General features: G+C 53.1%; 2 protein-coding genes across 3 annotated transcripts in view; one reads left to right on the forward strand and one right to left on the reverse strand.

Moving 5' to 3' along the window:
* LOC119237691 (matrix metalloproteinase-9-like) overlaps nt 1-3583 on the reverse strand; it is a 5668-nt gene extending 2085 nt beyond the window's left edge. Inside the window, exons 1-8 of the mRNA XM_037501642.1 lie at nt 3421-3583; nt 2761-2993; nt 2300-2448; nt 1929-2057; nt 1670-1843; nt 973-1146; nt 451-627; nt 178-333 (exon numbers count right to left, since the gene is read on the reverse strand). Coding sequence (XP_037357539.1) covers nt 178-333; nt 451-627; nt 973-1146; nt 1670-1843; nt 1929-2057; nt 2300-2448; nt 2761-2993; nt 3421-3558 — 1330 coding nt within the window. The 5' untranslated portion in view covers nt 3559-3583. The remainder of the gene's footprint in view (nt 1-177; nt 334-450; nt 628-972; nt 1147-1669; nt 1844-1928; nt 2058-2299; nt 2449-2760; nt 2994-3420) is intronic.
* The window catches only part of EYA2 (EYA transcriptional coactivator and phosphatase 2), a 267711-nt gene that overhangs the window by 93479 nt on the left and 156828 nt on the right, over nt 1-17404 (forward strand). The gene's annotated exons all lie outside the window — the stretch shown is intronic.

Raw genomic sequence — 17404 nt, forward strand, 5'->3', positions numbered from 1 at the left:
AGTGACGTGCCCAAGGTCACCCAGCCAGGAAGTGACCAGACTGGCATTTGAACCCATATCTGTCTTCTGCTAAAAATCTGGGCTCTTTAGTGCCACCCCCAAGCGCCGACCAAGTAACATTTGCACACACTGGCCCTGGGTCCCCATGCTCCCCCCCACCCAGCCCCACACCCTCACCATAGAGATGCTGGATGCCCTTGATGTCGTCCTCATGCAGAGGGGGCTGCTCGGTGAAGCTGTACATGGGGTACATGAGCGCTGCTGGCACCGAAGAGTGATCCAAACCCAGAGCGTGGCCAAACTCATGCGCAGCCACAAGGAACAGGCTGTACCCTGGAGGAAAGGGGAGTGTTAGACACAAGCCATGGGCCAAGCTCCGGGCCCCAGCCATCCGTCCCCACCACCATGCCTGGCCTAGGCCCGGGCCCAGGAACTTGGGGTCTCGCCCACCTTTGTCCGGACAGAAGCCCCACTTCTTGTCAATGTCGAAGTTTGAGGTGGTGGCACACCAGAGATGCCCGTCGCTGCGGCCCTCTCTGGTGCAGGTGGAATACTCCTTGCCCAGGAAGGTGAAGGGAAAGACACACTGTTCCCCTGCTGAGTTGCCCCCGGTCACTGTGGAGTCAACTGAAGAGACCCAGAGCCTTGGGTGAGTGGGATGGGCAGGGCCAGCCAGGAGCTAGGGAATCTAGGTGACCTTTTCTAAAAGCTTAGGGGCCTGTGCAGCTCAGCTGAGACTGGAGGGCGGCACTGGGGACAGGAGACCAAGAAGAAGCCGCAGGCTGGGCTGAAAGCCAATCTTGAGTGTGGTGGCAATGGGGAACGGAAGCGTGTGATGGTGGACAGAACCCTCAGGTCCTGACGACCAAGGAGAGGTAGAGAAGCAAGCTGAGGAGTGGAGGAGCCATGTTGGGGGGGAGGGCAATGGAAATCAGGGCATGAGGCTAAATCTAAAAGGTGGGGCGGAGGCACCTCGAGTGGGGCAGAAACCGAACAGCTTGTCCTGGTCGTAGCTGGCCGTGGTGGCGCACCAGCGGTAGCCGTCGGAGCGACCATCCGTGGTGCAGGCAGAGTAGGAGCGGCCCTCGAAGGTGAATGGAAACACACAAGGCTTGCCGTCCGCGTTGCCGTCCTGGGTGTAGAGTCCTAGGGATGCCCAGCCGATCACCCCAAGGTGCCACGAGCCTACCGAGCCCCCTCTGTGCGCCCCATCCCTCCTCTCCTCATTTCACAGACGAGGAAACTGGGCCCAAAGAACGGGGCAGTGGCTTCCAGGCCACGCAGCACTCATGTCAGAGCTGGGATTAAACCCCAGGTCCTAGCAGCTCTCCCTCCTCCGCCCGCCTGTGACCTGCAGGTGCCTCTTTTCACCAACTCTCTCCTGCAGGGCCGCAGCTTCCTGCCTGCCCGTGACCTGTACCTGCCAGGACTTCTCCTCACTGACCTCCCTCAGCGGAGCTCCCCTCAAGGCCGCCCGCCTGCTTCCACGCAGGCCTCTCAGCAAACCTGTGCCTGCGGGGCGGCTCTTCCTGCCCGCTTGTGTCTATGCAGAGCCTTTTACTCCTTTGTCTCTTTCCCTAATAAACCTGTTCTTTAAATATATATATAAACCAGGTCCTAGACCCTCGAGGGTGCCGCGCCCCGCCCCTTGCGGGAGCCCCGCACTCACTCTCGCTGGGGCAGAAGCCGAACTGGCGGTCGGCGTCGAAGCTGGCCGTGGTGCCGCACCAGGCCATGCCGTCCGAGCGGCCGTCCGTGGTGCAGGAGGAGTAGGAGCGGCCCTCGAAGGTGAAGGGGAAGTGGCAGGGGGCGCCGTTTGCGTTTCCGAAGTGGGTTGCAACCACTGCAAGAGGAGGCGACCGGGTCAGAAGGCCTGAGAGCGGCGGGAGAAAGGAAGCGGGTGGGGATGGGGCGGCGGAGGCGCTCACCCACGCCCCTGCCCAGGGTCCACAGCTCTTCGTCGTCGAAGTGCGCGTCTCCCTGAATGCCTTGGCCCGGAGGAAAGGCGTGCGCCAGGAGCCCGTCCTTCCCGTCGAAGGGATAGCCGTCTCCATGCTCTGCAGAAAGGGGAGGAAAGTGAGCCCGGCACGGCGGTGCGCGCCGGAGCGCGCGGCAGCCCCGCCTGCCGGGCCGGTCCAAGGCCCTGGGCTCCGTCGGGCAGGAGGGGGCGCCCCCCCGCCAGGCGCGAGCAGCGGCCGGCAAGAGAAAGCCGGGTTCGGTGCCCCCTCCAGTCTCTGCGCCTCTCCCGGCCCAGCCCGCCGGGGCCCCCGCCCGCGGCCTCCCCGCGCTCGCGCCGCACCCCGCACTCCAAACTGGATGACGATGTCGGCGTGCGGGCCGTGCACGCGCGTGAAGGTGAGCGGCGTCACGGCGCTCCAGAGCGCGAAGGCGCGGGCGAAGGCGTCGTCGGTCACGTCGCGCGGCAGGTCCTCCGAGTAGTTCTGGACCCTGCGGGGAGGCCGGGGGAGATCAGAGGTCCCCGCGCCGGGCCGGCGGCCCCGGGGCTCAGACCGCCGCGCGCACCGGCTCCCCGCGCCCTGCGCCTCGCGGGGCTTCCAGGCCCGTCTCTTCCCTGCGGACGCTCGCGGGGGCCCAGGCGGGAGGCTCGGGGTGCGCGCGTAGGGGTGCAGCCGCCGGCCCTGACTGCACGTCCGCGGCGCCGGGACCAGCCGCAGAGAGGACGTGCCCGCGCAGGCCTGAGCGGCGCCGGGACTGGCCTCCCCGCTCGGCCCCACCCTGCCCGCCGGCCCGCGAGCGCACCAGTACGTGATGTTGTGGTGGTGCCACTTGAGGTCGCCCTCGAAGGTCTGGAACCTGCCCACGTCGGGAACGCCGCAGCGGGGGGCTCGCATGGCCGCCAGGGTGGCGCTGTCCAGCTCGCCCGTCTCGGGCAGGCTCAAGCGCTTCTGGAGAAGCTGCAGCGTCTGACCCAGGGACGGCTTGTCCCTGCGCATCTCAGCCACACGCGTGTAGCCGTAGCGGTACAGATACTCCTGTGGACGAGGGCACGGACGTCAGAACCCAGAGCGATGTGCCCAGGTCTTGGAACGCTGGGTAGCGGCGCTTGGGCCAGCCCAGGAATCTCCCCTCCCTGGAGACGGATCCCAGAGCGCCCCCTGGGCATGTCTATCTCAGAGCTCCTTAGGGTTTACTTCTGTTCACCCCCAGCACCCACTCCAGAGCCCTCCAGTACCCTCCCCCCATGTCCCATCATCCAGTCAGGACACTCTCATTAGCCCACCCTTCACTATCGCTGCCCAGAGCTCCCACCCCCTACCCCCTGCCTGATCCTGGACACCTCTGTTCTGCTCATATGCCTCTCACCCCCAGCATGCCCCAGAGTATCTCCTCCAAAGCCCCATGTCCTTCCTGGGACTCCTGGCCAGCCCTCCCCAATTCTAGAAGAGGGTTTTGACCTACCTCTGCCAGCTGCCAATCCGTGAGGTTGGTTCTCAGGTCTCCTGGGAAGACCACAACTGTGGGCTGACGCCGTCTGGGAGCTGCTGAACTGCAGCCCAGCGCCAGGAGCACCAGGACCAGGGGCTGCCAGGGGCTCATGGTGAGGGTAGTGGTGTCTGGCTGCAGCCGTCCTTGTGGGGGCTTTAAGGAGGCCCTGTTAACTGAATCAGTGACTCCGCCCCTCCCCGCCAGGGCAGGCAGGGGCTGACTCAGGAGACAGTGTGCGTGTGTGTGCGTGTGTGTATGTGTGTGTAGCCCCAGCATGAGAAGGCAAAGAAAGGGCTTACACCACCTCCTCTTCCCCCCCACACTTGCCCACAATCCCCATTGCCAAGTCAGGCAGGACCCCAGACCCACAGGAAACCACAGGCCCATAGAGGAAAGGTTGGGTTTTGCAAACTGCAGAGCTTGTGAGAATTGTATGAAAGGGAGGAGGGAGGTGAGGCAGGAGGATGCCCTGAGCCCTCCCAGTGAAGGTCCCAAGTGGTTAGCCCAAGGGAAGGGACGGGAAGATTCTCTGAGACCTCTTTCTGACCCTAGTGCTCCCCCTTCTTGGACAGCTCCCCTCCAGGGGCTGCTCCCCACACACTTGGGGTCTGTCCTCTTCTCACACACCCCCCCCGCCCCGTCCCTGGAAGACTTCCTGGACTGATTCCTCTCCCCATTCCTTGTGGGGGTGGAAGGAGTGGGTTCGGCTAAGCAGGAATTGGGGAATTCCACTGGGGCACCCCCTGCCTTCAACAGGCTGACTCCTTCAGGGCAGTAGAGAGGGAAGTTTGTGGCATCTGGAAACCCACAGACAAGACTTCACTCTTCCTTCAGCGCCTCAGGCAAATGTCCTCATCACTCTGAATTTGTTTCCTTGGCTGTAAAGTAGGGCCCTTTGTCCCTAAATTGATGTGAAGATAAAATGAGATCAAAACACCTAAAATGCTTCCTATGGTGATGTGCAATCCTCAATAGATGGCGTGATTGCTTTTAATTATCTAGGCCAAGGGCCTCCCCGGTGGCAAAGCGGTTGAGCGCTGGGTTGCGAAGCTGCGGCCTCTGCGGCGCCGGTTCGATTCCCGGCTGCTCCCCGGCCACCGGAGGAGGATCCCACATGGTGCGCAGACCTCTCCTGCCGCCCGCTGCTCCCCTCAGCAGTGTACTTCGTCAGTCTGCCTGCTCTGCTCCCCGCTCTGGCTCTGGTGAATTCTCTCACCCTCCCGCGCTTCTGACTGTACCCAGTGCATGTATAAACAAAACAAACAAACAAATATAATAAATAAATAAATAAACATGCCTCTATAAAAAAAATAAATAAATAAATAATTATCTAGGCCAAGACCATGACTCTGATCTGGAATCATGAGACTGGGAGTTTGGGGCTCTAATTATCTGTGTGACCTAGAGTAAATGCCTTGCCCTCTCTGAGCTTTGCAAACCTTAACTGCCACACAGAGGGAGGGGGTGCCGGGGGCAAAGCATGATCTCCGGAGCCCTTCCAGTTCTCCAGCCTGCTCCAAACAGCACCAGCTCCAGCACCCATTTATGCAACCCCCTCCCGCCCTGCTCCCCAGCCAGCCAGCGCAGGGCAGGATCTGTATTTGTCTCCTTGAAGGCATTACTTAGGAGGGACGACAATAACCATTCCGCAAGCTATATTTAAAGGACTTACTGTATGCCAGGCACTTTGTATGCTTATCTGAGAAACAAGTCTGTGAGATGGAGACAATTAACTTCCTTGATAAGAAAATTGAAGTTCTAGGGTTCACCGATGAGCATCTGCTCGAGAGTCATGAAGTTCTGGTCTTCAGTTCCAGCTCTGCTATTGTCTATCTGTGTGACCTTAGGCAAGTCCCTTCACCTCTGAGCTACACAATGCTGCATTTTTTGAGATTTACTGTGTTGAGCCCCTAAAGCATCTCATGGCATCCTCACCACCCTCTGTGAGGTAGGTTTGATGAGTGATACTCCCATTTTCAGAGGAAGAAACTGAGGCTCAGAACAGTCAAGGAAGTTGCCTGTGGTCACACAGCAAGTTAATACCCAGAACCAGGATTCAGGCCTAGTTCTGAAGTTTGGTTTTTTTGTTTGTTTGTTTGTTTGTTTTACCATTTATAGGGAAGTGAGAGGACCAGGGTTTGGGGAAAGGATTGAATGAATGGGGGAGGAGATACTTCAAAAACCTGGGTCCTGAAGAGGCTCAGGTGTCTTTGGTAGGTCCAAGGCTAGGGCAGAGGGTCCTGGGGAGCTATATTCCAGACTTGAGAGGATGGGGTCATAGAGAAATATGATTTTAGAGATGGAAACAAACAAATGCAAAACCCAAAACTTCTAATTCAAAGGATCTTCTTCTGGTGGCAGGACAACCCATGAATCCACAAACCAAGAATTGTACAAAATATGTCATATCCATGTATATATGCCAACTTTCCCAGGTTCAGCACTGTTAAACTTCAGGACGGGATAACTCTTTGCTTGGAGGGGATGTCCTGAGCATTGTAAGATGTGTAGTAGGGGCCTCCCTGGTGGCGCAGGGGTTAAAGACAGTGCTATCAAGCTATTGCCAACTACTGCAGCATGAGTTTGATCCCTGGCCAGGGAGCAACTCACATGGAACAGCAGACCTCTCTTGTCTCCCCGCTTCTCCCCTCAGCAGTATATTTCAGTAGACCTGCCTGTTCAGCTCCCCACTCTGTCTCTGGTGAATCCTCTCACCCCCCACACCTCTGGCCTACACCCCAGTTCTTGTATGCATAAATAAATAAATAAATCTTTAAAAAAAAAGATGTATAATGGTACCCCAGGCTCTACCAACTAGAGGCTACTAGTGCCTCCCCCTGCCAGTTGTGGCAACCAGAAATGTTGTCAAACGTTGCCAAATGTCCCAAGTGGGTGGAAGAGCAAAATCACCCCCAGTTGAGAACAACTGCTATACATTGGTTTTTCTCCGCCAAGGCTCCAAATGTTTCATCCTATACTCAGACCTCTGGTAATCCTCAAACCTTTGAAGACCATTTACTCAACAGATACTCAAGTTTTTACAGGCCAGGCACGGTGCTAAGTATTAGGGACACAGTAGTGACCAAAATAGCCTTTGTCCCCTACTCATGGAGTTGAGTCCAGCAGGGGAGAAATTGAATGAGTAATTAATTACCAGACAGACAAACATCACCAGAGGGAGGTAAACATCTGTACTCCGATGGCCCCCATCATGCAGATGAGGAAACTGAGACCCAGAGTGGAGAGTTTACCTCTTGTAGGTCACAGAGCAGATCAAGGACAAAGCAGGGGGGCAATGATTGACAGCTTAAAGATTGTGCTCTGGAGCCAAATTGCTTAAATTCACAACTCAGCTCTGACACTGACTTTTGGTATGATTGAGCAACTGACAAAAACCGGTCAGTGCCTCAGTTTCCCCATCTGCATAATGGGGGTTGTAAGATTCAAATGAGTTAGCAGTGCTGCATGCTTGCAGCTGCTCTAATTATGATGGACTCTGGGTCAGTCAACCTTTTTAACCAACAGAGGAGGAGGGACAGCACCCCACCAGGAGCCCCAGAACTAGATCCTTGGAGTCAGCTCAGGCAAGGACCCTCCTTCCTCATCTTGCCATCCCAACTTCCTTCTTTACCTCCTGGCTTCCCAACCCCCACGGAGGGGAACTTGGGGGAGAACTTGGCTTTCAACACAGCAATGGTAGGAAGTGGTTCTGGTTACCACATCCCCTTCCCCACTTCCCCCAGCCCCTCCTTCCAATGCCACAACAGAGTTTGCCAAGACCTGGGAGAACAGGCTGAGAGCAAGATATGCCCCAAGAGGGTATCCCCTAACCCTGGTGGGAGGCACAGCCTTCACTCCAAGCCCCTCATGCAGGTGGAGGCCCCATTGGAATGGGGAGGGGGCTGATCCTGGAGCCCTGAGTCACCAGCTGGATGACACAGCCCTGCAGGCTGCTATTAGTAAGTCCATGCCCCTAGACCAGGATCAGCTCACAAGATGAGGAATCTGCCCCCCCCCCGCCTTTGTAGACTCGGGGAACTCCAAGTCAGTTTCTCCCAAAACTATGAGAAGGGATGGGCACATAGGCCTGGGATGCCCTGGCAGGATGTGAGGAAGACGCTGGTGGTGTCTGGGATGGCGCAGAAAGGTGTGTATACTGCAAGACCTGGCCCCAGGGGAGAGCATTACTCTCCCACCCACAAACATACCTATCATCCCTTGCCCCAGGGTGGTGGCAATTCCCAGGCTGACTCTTAAAGGCCTTAATGATAATGCCATGCCTCCCACTGGACTGCTCTGAGCTCCTCCCATAGGAAGCCATAGACTATAGACTGAAACCAGACCTTCTGGGTCCACAGCTCTTGCTAAGTGCTTCTGGCTGTGTGACCTTAGGCAAGACACTTTCCCTCTCTATGCCTCCATTTACATCCTCCCCCATAAAATGGGGAAGAAAACGGTGCTCACTTCAAAGCAGTATGGGATAATTATACATTGCAAGTTTTTTTGCAATTTAACTATTATATTTCTGTTATCCTAGAGCTTTGACCTTTATAAATTAGGACTCAAAATCCCAGTTAACTTTACAAAGTAGGATTCATGACCCTCCTTTGCTGGTGAGGAATCCGAGAGGCTCAAGGAGTTGCCCCTGTCCACACAGCTAGCAAGTGCAGACCTGGGCCTCCCCCTAACCTGATGGCAGCACTGGGTTCTTTCTGCCACCTTCTGCTGCGCCCCAACCCCTGAGTCAGTGCATGTGGGGGTTCTTAATGGTTTATCTAGCGCTGTCCTGGCTTATGGCATCTCATTTGCCCCAAATGGCAGATCTTCTTAACATCCCCACCGAGCTCATGGGCCTCCCCGGTGGCGCAGCGGTTGAGCGCTGGGTTGCGAAGCTGCCCGCGGCCTCTGCGGCGCCGGTTCGATCCCTGGCTGCTCCCCGGCCACCGGAGGAGGGTCCCACATGGCGCGCAGACCCCTCCTGCCGCCCGCTGCTCCCCTCAGCAGTGTACTTCGGTCCTTCTGCCTGCTCTGCTCCCCGCTCTGGCTCTGGTGAATTCTCTCACCCTCCCGTGCTTCTGACTGTACCCAGTGCATGTATAAACAAAACAAACAAACAAACCAGCAAACAAATAAATAAAGCATGCCTCTATAAAAAAATAAAAAAATTTAAAAAAAAAAAATTGCATTTAAAACATCCCCACCGAGCTCAGAACCCCTTGGTCTTCACAGGCGGCAAGATCAGAAACCTTTTCAAGGCAACAGACACAAGGCCCAGAGAAGCGCTTTGTGTTGCTCACCGTCACACAGCGGGTGAGTGGCAGAACTCCTGCCCAGGCCCTCTGACTCCAGGTCTCGTGCTAAGAGAGCAGGTCACTGGGTCTGTCAAGAGGGAAGTCAGTGGGGAAGCAGCTGCGGGAGGAGGGGTGCCCAGAGGTCAGCCTGGAGGGTTATGCCCAGGAACCCACAGAGAGAACAGATGTAGGGTGTTTGGGCTCCATAGGGGAAAAAATGGGATTGGACATAAAAAACAGAAAATTAAAGAGTAAGGTAGCAGGAAGGGGCACAGAACAATCAAGTAGAATTTCCTTTGAAGGGAGAGGGTCATGTCCACAAGAGGGGGTGGTGCTTGGGCGGAGAAAAAGGGTGAGCCTGGGACCAGCCCCTTGGGCATTGGCATTGGACCACCATGGGCAGGTAAGGCTGTGCTTGGGGTCCCAGCAAACCAAAGATTGCAGCCCCCAAATACACACTTAAATTATTGGGGGTTTTAAGATTTTTTTTCAGAGCAGTTTTAAGTTCACAGCAAAACAGAGACCAGTACAAAGATTTTCTATATACCTCCTGCACCCCCCCTACAAAACCTCCCCCTTAGCAAAAGCCCCCATCAGATGGTACTTGTGCCACAGTCGGTGAACCCGCGTGGCTCCGTCATTATCACCCAAAGTCCATAATTTCACGAGGTGTACATTCTGTGGGGTTGGCAAATACGTAATGATACGTCCCCACTGTTACACTATCACACAGAGAAGTTCCACTGCACCCAAAATCCTCTGCGTTCTGCTTATTCATCTCTCCCCACCACAAAAATTGTTTTTGATATTTGAAAAAAAAAATCCTTAAAGTTGCTAGCCTGGAGAAATCAGCTTTTTGGTGGACTTCCTTATATAGTCATTTCTGGGTTTAGTGTCATTTTACTCTGGGTGACATGAGAAGGGCCTCATATTCTCTGAAATGGCTCCAAAACGTTTAACTCTGATCCTGTTCCTAATGCCGAGGGGGTGACCTCATCCTCAGAAATCCCAGGTTCAGCCCAATGAATTGGGAGCCCTGGGGAGCAGGAGGGAGGAGGCCGCACAGCACACAGGGCACCTGGCCTCATCTTTGCCCCTTACCAACCTGGGATGAGCCCCTCCCTTAGCTGGGCACACTTTCTCCTGCAACCTCTGGTTTCTGGGATTCTCAGTGTATGGTCCCAGAACCTGCAGCTTCAGTGCCACCTGGGAACAGGTTAGAAATGCAGCTCCCCAGCGGTTGAGCGCTGGGTTGCGAAGCTTCCCGCAGCCTCTGCGGCGCCGGTTCGATCCCCGGCTGCTCCCCGGCCACCGGAGGAGGGTCCCGCATGGCGCGCAGACCTCTCCTGCCGCCTGCTGCTCCCCTCAGCAGTGTACTTCGGTCCTTCTGCCTGCTCTGCTCCCCGCTCTGGCTCTGGTGAATTCTCTCACCCTCCCATGCTTCTGACTGTACCCAGTGCTTGTATAAATAAATAAATAAATCTTTAAAAAAAAAAAAAAAAGAAATGCAGCTCCCCACCCCCAATGATTGAAACAGCACCTCTAGATGGGACCCAGCAACCTGTTTTAATAAGCCTGGGGGTGATGGATTCAGCCCACTCAAGCTTGAGACCTCTGCTCTGGTGGAGCTTCATGCCAGTGCCAAGAGGGAGAGCTCTGACTCCATTTCCAGATGAGGAAACTGAGCTCATGAGATGAAGTCACTCGCCCAAGGTCATATAGCTAGTACCCCAATCCGGAGGGAATCTAGGCCTTTCTAGATGCCACAATATCACAGCAGGGGCTGACATTCAAATAGTTAACCCCCAGGTCTTCAGGAACTCTGACCAATCAGCTGATCTGGTCCAGGTTGCTCAAGCAACTAGAGCAAGCCTCAGGAGGCCATGAAGGGGTGGGGGGAGATATGGGGGGGTCAGTTATTATTAAACCTTTCGTTTCTAGACCTGGGGGAGGAGCACTCAGAACATTCAAAGCAACACCTGTTAGCAGTGGGTAGGGGGATAGGTCAATATTTCATTATCTGGTGCTTCTGTTCCCAGCAAGTACCAGCTGATCAGCCCCAGCACCAGCCCCTTTCTTAGAAAAAGAACTAGAACCAGCCAGAGGGTCTGGCACTGAATATAGCCCCTACAACAACAGCTTTGGCTGCGCACTGGAGTCATCTTGTGAAGAGTGATGCCTGGGTTTTACCTCCCTCCCTCCCTCTCTCCCCAGACATTCTGACTTAATTGGTCTGGGGTGCATCCTGGGCCTTGGGACTCTTTTTAAGGCCCATGATTCTCATAAACATCCAGGGCTGAGAACAGCAGTGATACAGGGCCCCTGAATCCTGTAAGAGATGCCAGATTAAGAACTCTTGGTTTGCATAAGCCCCTACGGCTGGGGACTTATAAAAACATACAGAGTCTCAAGAGGTTCTGATTCAGCAATCACTGAGGCCGGGAAGTGGCTGCTCCCACAGTTTAGAAATCAAGTGACAGGGACAACACCCCAAGGTCCTCAGTGACTGAGAGAGGGACTCAGAGATTCTACCCCCTCTCCCCCAACACACCCCCAACAGAGTTGAAGCAATTGAGTACATTTTGCCCGGAAGTATCCAGAACCAATTTCCGCAGTTCTTCCTTCCCCTGTGCTGCGGAGACATTGCTTCAAAGAACAAGCTCTGAAACAGAGCTCAAGACGCCTCCCAGGAGGGCCATTTTCTGGCTGCGCCTCTGCAGAGCCCCAGGCCTGCTCTGATTGCCTTTCTTCCCGTTAATCCTGGGACACCCTCATTTAGATGCGATCTGCATATATTTGCATATGAGTTCCAGCACCCCCTCCCTCCCCTGTGGCACGTTAGAGGAAAATAAAACTAATGTATTCACCGAGCCTGCTGAGATGTGTTGGAACCTCATGCAGTGCTGGGGCTTTGATACACCTGAAGGCAGCGCTCTGGCATGAAGGGTGGTGGTATTGTTATAGGACAGGGAGAGGGGCAGCCCAAGCCCCGGAACCTGCCCCTTTTCTGGGGACCACCCTGTTACAGTATCGTCTAGGTGTGGATGCTGTGGGGAGGCAGGCACAGAAAGCACGCACTAGAAATGTCCTGAGGTCTGGAACCAGTACTTCCAGTAGTCCTGTTCCCCGTGATCAGCAATGTGTGATTTCTCCAGGGGAAACTGAGGCAGCACCAACTCAGAGGACCAGGGGGCTCCCCAATTCAGGGGTGTGGGTGAGAGTCCCTCCCAGCTTCAGAAGGGGACTGGCTTGGAGACCACTGCTAAGGCTCTCCTAGCTCCATCCTGGGCTCCAGTCAAGGGGGTTGGAATCCAACAGAACGCATGTGAGATGTGCAACCTTGAGTAAATGATTTTCCCTCCCTGAACCTCAGTTTCTGCATCTCCATAATGGGAGTAACAAGCTCATTACATGGTGATGGGCTCGTGTCTTTTTTCAGTCACCCAGTAATCAGTTATCATTTCTAGGCTCCTTCCAAGGCTGGCAGGGAATCTGCTAATGGGTGAGTCTTGGGGTGTTCTGAAATCTCCACCCTCACAATAAACAGCCTCACAAGCTAATAACTCACTGTTCTGGGGTCAGGAATTTGGACGGAACATGACAAGCCTGTGTTCCTTCTCTGTGATGCTTGGGGCCACAGATGGGGGATTTAGCTGGGGGACTGGAGGGTCCAAGTGGGTTTCACTCACATTGTGGGCATATTAAGCATGATTTTATGTTCTATATTTTATGATGCTTTGACATGTTCGACCCTGTTGTCCCTGGGAGGCACTGCCCCCCCAAGGTGAGTTAATTCCTGTGGACAGCAGACGACTTGCCTGTGGGGGAAGAAAGAGTATTCCTTGGACATGCCAGCGAGGAATCCCAGGCCGTGCCTCCTAGCCTCCTCCTAGGCTTTTCTCCATCTCTTACAGCCTGGGACGCCATCTATCCCCATCCTAAATCACCCAGGTACAACCACAATAGCCCAGGACCTGAATTAGTCAAACTATCCAATCCTAAACCTGCCCAGTTTACCTACCTTTATTGGGAGGAACAACATCACCTGTTCCTTCCTACCAAAAACCATGACAAAGGCCTTGGTCCTTGCTACCTTACATTCCTTCTGCCTTCCCACAGCCTCTGGTGCTTCCCCCAGTGGCCCAAATGGCTTGGCGAGTGCCCTTCCCTGGGGAACTATAAGTAATAATGTGTCTTTTCAGCGGCAATTGTCTCCTGATCTGTTGGCCTTGCCATACCTGAATAACAGCAAAACTCCAGGTATATTTTAAACCATGGGGTCTTAGCAGGGTCAGCTGGAAGGCCAGGCTCCCCTGGAGACCTCTCTCTTCTCCACATGGTAGCTATGGAATAGCTCAAGTCTCCCACGGACCAAGGCAGAAGCTGCCAGCTCTGGAAGCCTGGACCTGGAGCTGATACTGCGTCATTTCCAGTGAATTCTATGGGTCAAAGCAGCCTCAGCCAGCCTATGTTGGCAGGGGGGTTGGTGAGCCCGCCTCTCTGTGGAAGGAGTATTGAAGACCATGCAGCCATCTCTAACCTTCTAGGGAAGGAGAGGCAGCATCCCACTGGAAACCTCCCCTCGGATGTCTGGAATACAGACCTGTGACTAGGCGTTAGCCACAGAGTGCTCCCACCAGAACTCTGGATCGTAGGAGACGGCTGCACTGATTCACAGCTGCAGGGGTGCAGGGAGCCCAGCAGCCCTGAGGCCTCACAGGCAGTGTCTGCGGCCTGTCCAGAGTTATGCACAGCTGGCCGGCCTCCCTGGCTTCCAGCTCACTTGCAAGCGTGTCCTTCACATCCCTGCTGGGAGTCTCCAGAAAACTACTTGCTTAAGTTATCCGGTTCAATTACTTGCAACCAAGGGCCCCAATTGACACAAGGACCATTTCTTCCTTTTCTGCAGCCTCCTAAGTATCTGGCTGTGATGGCAAGTACCACCAGCCTCATTTCCAAAAGCCTCCTGGATAGCACCGCCAGAAGGTCCCATAGGCACTTGCAGAGCAACGTGGTCCAAATCCACTCACTCCAGCCCTGCTCCTTCCTCAAGTCTCCTCCTCCCACTTCTATTCGTGGCACTCTCGCCTCCTGGTCTTCCCAATTTCCCAACCATCTGTGCATCATTCTCTAGTGCCCCTCTCCACTCTCATGTCATCTGAACACTTGACGACATGGGTGATCCTCTGAAGTCCACCCCCTCTGTACTAGCCAGCTAGGTCCCTAATAACAGTGTCCCATAGACAGGGCAGCTTGAACTACAGAAATTTATCTTCTCACTGTTTTGGAGGCTGGAAGTCCAAGATCAAGATGTCTACAGGATTTGTTTCTTCTGAGGCCTCTCTCCTGGCCTTGTCGATGGCCACATTCTCCCTGTGGCCTCACATGGTCTCTTGGGGCATCTGTGTGGTCTGATTTCCTCTCTTACAGGGACACCAACTGTGCTGGATTACGATCCACCCCAATAACCTCAGTTTAACTTAGTTACCTCTTTAAAGGTCTATTTCCAAATCCAGTCACATTCTCAAGTACGTGAGTTTGGACTTTAACCTATGCATTTGGGGGGCAGGACCCAGTTCAGCTCCTGACACCTTCCATCTTCACATTCTCACTGTTACTGCTTGAGCTTCAGCCCACCATGCCTCACCTATAACAATTGCTCAGCCCTCTAGTCCCAACACCCTGCTCCCGATCATCTTCTTGGTCAGCTGTCCCTGACTATGCTCAGGAAGCTTCCATGGCTCCCTAGTGCCTCCAGAATAAAATCTAAACTCCTTAACCTGATCAATAAGGCCCTTTACAACCTGGTTCCAAAATGGTTTTGCAATCTTCACTGCAACTAGGGCCCACAATGGTGATGTCTCCCAGTACCTTGCTATTCAAAAGATAATTCATGGACCTACCACATCAGCATCTCCTGAGAAACGCAGAATCTCAGGCAGACCCCAGACCTGCTGGCTCAGAATCTGCATTATCTGCACAAAGCCCAGGACTTTTGGATGCCCACTGTAGTTTGAAAGTCTACAGACACTGTGGTGTCCAGAGAGGGACACCCAGGAATAGGTCCTATGGCCACCTTGTTGGGCAGAAACGACTTTATCCTGATAGAACCATCCAGATCACAGGAGTCTGGGTGACACAGCAGATGACAATTCTGAACAAACAAACCAAGGAATCTGACTTCCCAAAGCTATTAAAATGCCTCACTCACAAGTATAAACAAATGCAAAGGTTGCTGGAGAAGGCTCCCTGATGGGAAAGGCAAGGTTCTCATCTCTCATTTCCATGCTGCAAACATTTATTGAGGCCCCGCTGAGTGCCAGGCTGGTGCTGAGTGTTGGGCCTATGGAATTAAAGGAGGTGAGAGCTTGTTTCTGTAGGAGCTCATAAGCCAGCACCGTGAGGCAGAGCCAGTGACAAGCATTCAATAACCAGTGTCATGCCAGAGCCCCCACCCCCCCAGCCTCCAACTCTATCCCTCTATCCCTGCACCCTCAATTCTGGCCTTTGGATTTTTGCACACTAAGTGTCCCCACCCTGAACCCTGCTCAAACGCTTCCCACGCTGCTTCTTCTCTGCCCTCCCCCTTTGCACACTAAATCTTATTCATCCTTTAAATTTCAGCTGAGATGTCATTCCTTCCAGGAAAATGCTGCTGACCATCCCAACTTGGGAAGGGGGTTTCTTCCACGTTCCCATTACCCCTCAACCCACCACTTCCCTTATTGTGGCATTCCTCAGAATTTCCTGTTTACTCTTCTATCTCTTTCCAAAGACTGAGATCATTATCAGGGCAAGTCCTTTCCCCACTATGTTCACTGTAGTCACAGGTATTTCTTAAGCATGGAAAATAATAAAAACAATAATAATAATAGTTGGCTTTTTTTTTTTTAGTTCATACTATGTGCTAGGAGGGGTCTTAAGTGTGTAGTATGGCATTGCTTCAAATGGCCAGCCACGTGGAAAAAATAAAGCTGTAGTTCTTCCTCATTTCAACCTCATTTCAAAATCAATTCCAGGTGGATGAAAATTTCAATTAAGAAGAAAAAACAGGGCTCCCTGGTGGCGCAGCAGTTGAGTGCTGTGTTGCGAGGCTGCTCTGCAGCACCGGTTCGATCCCTGGCCACCAGGCAAGAGTCCCACATGGCGCGCAGACCTCTCCTGCCGCCCGCTGCTCCCCTCAGCAGTGTACTTCGTCCTTCTGCCTGTTCTGCTCCCGCTCTGGCTCTGGTGAATTCTCTCTCCCTCCCGTGTTTCTGACTGTACCCAGTGCTTGTATAAATAAATAAATAAATCTTTAGAAGAAGAAAAAACATATGAGGCCTCCCTGGTGGTGCAAGGGGTTAAGTCTCAGCACTATCAAGCTATCAGCAGCCACTGTAGCATGAGTTCAATCCCCGGCTAGGGAGGAGACCCACCTGGCGCAGCAGACCTCTCCTGTCTCGCCCGCTGCTCCCCTCAGCAATGGATTTCAGTAGATCCGCCTGTTCTGCTCCCCACTTTGTCTCTGGTGAATCCTCTGACCACACACACCCCGCACCTCTGGCCTACAACCCAGCTGTTGTATGCATAAATAAATAAATCTTTAAAAAAAAAAAAAAAAAGAAAAACATCCCAAAAAGTCTATAAAAGACTGTGAGACAGGCCTCCCCGGTGGTGCAGCAGTTGAGCGCTGGGTTGCGAAGCTGCCCGCAGCCTCTGCAGCACCAGTTTGATCCCCGGCTGCTCCCCAGCCACTGGAGGAGGGTCCCACATGGCGCGCAGACCTCTCCTGCCGCCCGCTGCTCCCCTCAGCAGTGTACTTAGGTCCTTCTGCCTGCTCTGCTCCCCGCTCTGGCTCTGGTGAATTCTCTCACCCTCCCGCGCTTCTGACTGTACCCAGTGCTTGTACAAATAATAAATAAATAAATAATAATTAAAAAAAAAAGACTGTGAGACATTGTCCTTTTATAATCTTGAGGAGAAATTGCCTTTAATAAACACTGAAATCTCTAACTCTGTGCTTGGGTCTAGAGAGGAGGACAAGAGGAGGTGCTCAGGAATTCACACTGCTGAGGGTGAACTCACAAAGTGGTTCCCAGGTTGCAAGATTTCACTAACCCTTTCATAGTGTACGCTACTGGTTTGTAAACTTGAAAATGATTAAAATTTATGTTATGCAAATTTCACTTTGATGAAAATAAATAAGAATACAATTTTTAAAGGCAACTAAAAAAAAATCCAAATGCCTCAATAAACAAATGTTTGCAACCCAAAGAGGAAACAAAGAATTTATTTCCCTAATATACAAAGTTCTTACAAATCAATAAGACAATCTGGTATTGGTGAATCATGGAGCAACAGACAACCTCACATCACTGATAAGAGTAAATTGGTGTGAACTTTTGGGAATGTAATTTGGAAATACTTTAAGTGGATATAACATTGATCCAGAAATTTCACTGCTAAGATTTTTTTTCTTGCAGGTACTAAAAAAACGAGTTTTCATTGTACTATTAGCACATTCAAACCAACACACAGGTTCAAAGATGTTTATTGTTGCACTGTTCATAACAGTAAACAAACAACCTAAGTGCCATCAGTAGGGAACTGGCTAAATATGTTACACCCACAAGTAGAATCTTGCACAGTCATTAAAAAGAACAAGATGTATCTATAAGTGCTTG

Source organism: Talpa occidentalis, unplaced genomic scaffold (assembly GCF_014898055.3).
Source record: "Talpa occidentalis isolate TD23 unplaced genomic scaffold, MPIMG_talOcc4v2.1 talOcc4.10, whole genome shotgun sequence".
Classification (NCBI taxonomy): Eukaryota; Metazoa; Chordata; class Mammalia; order Eulipotyphla; family Talpidae; genus Talpa; species Talpa occidentalis.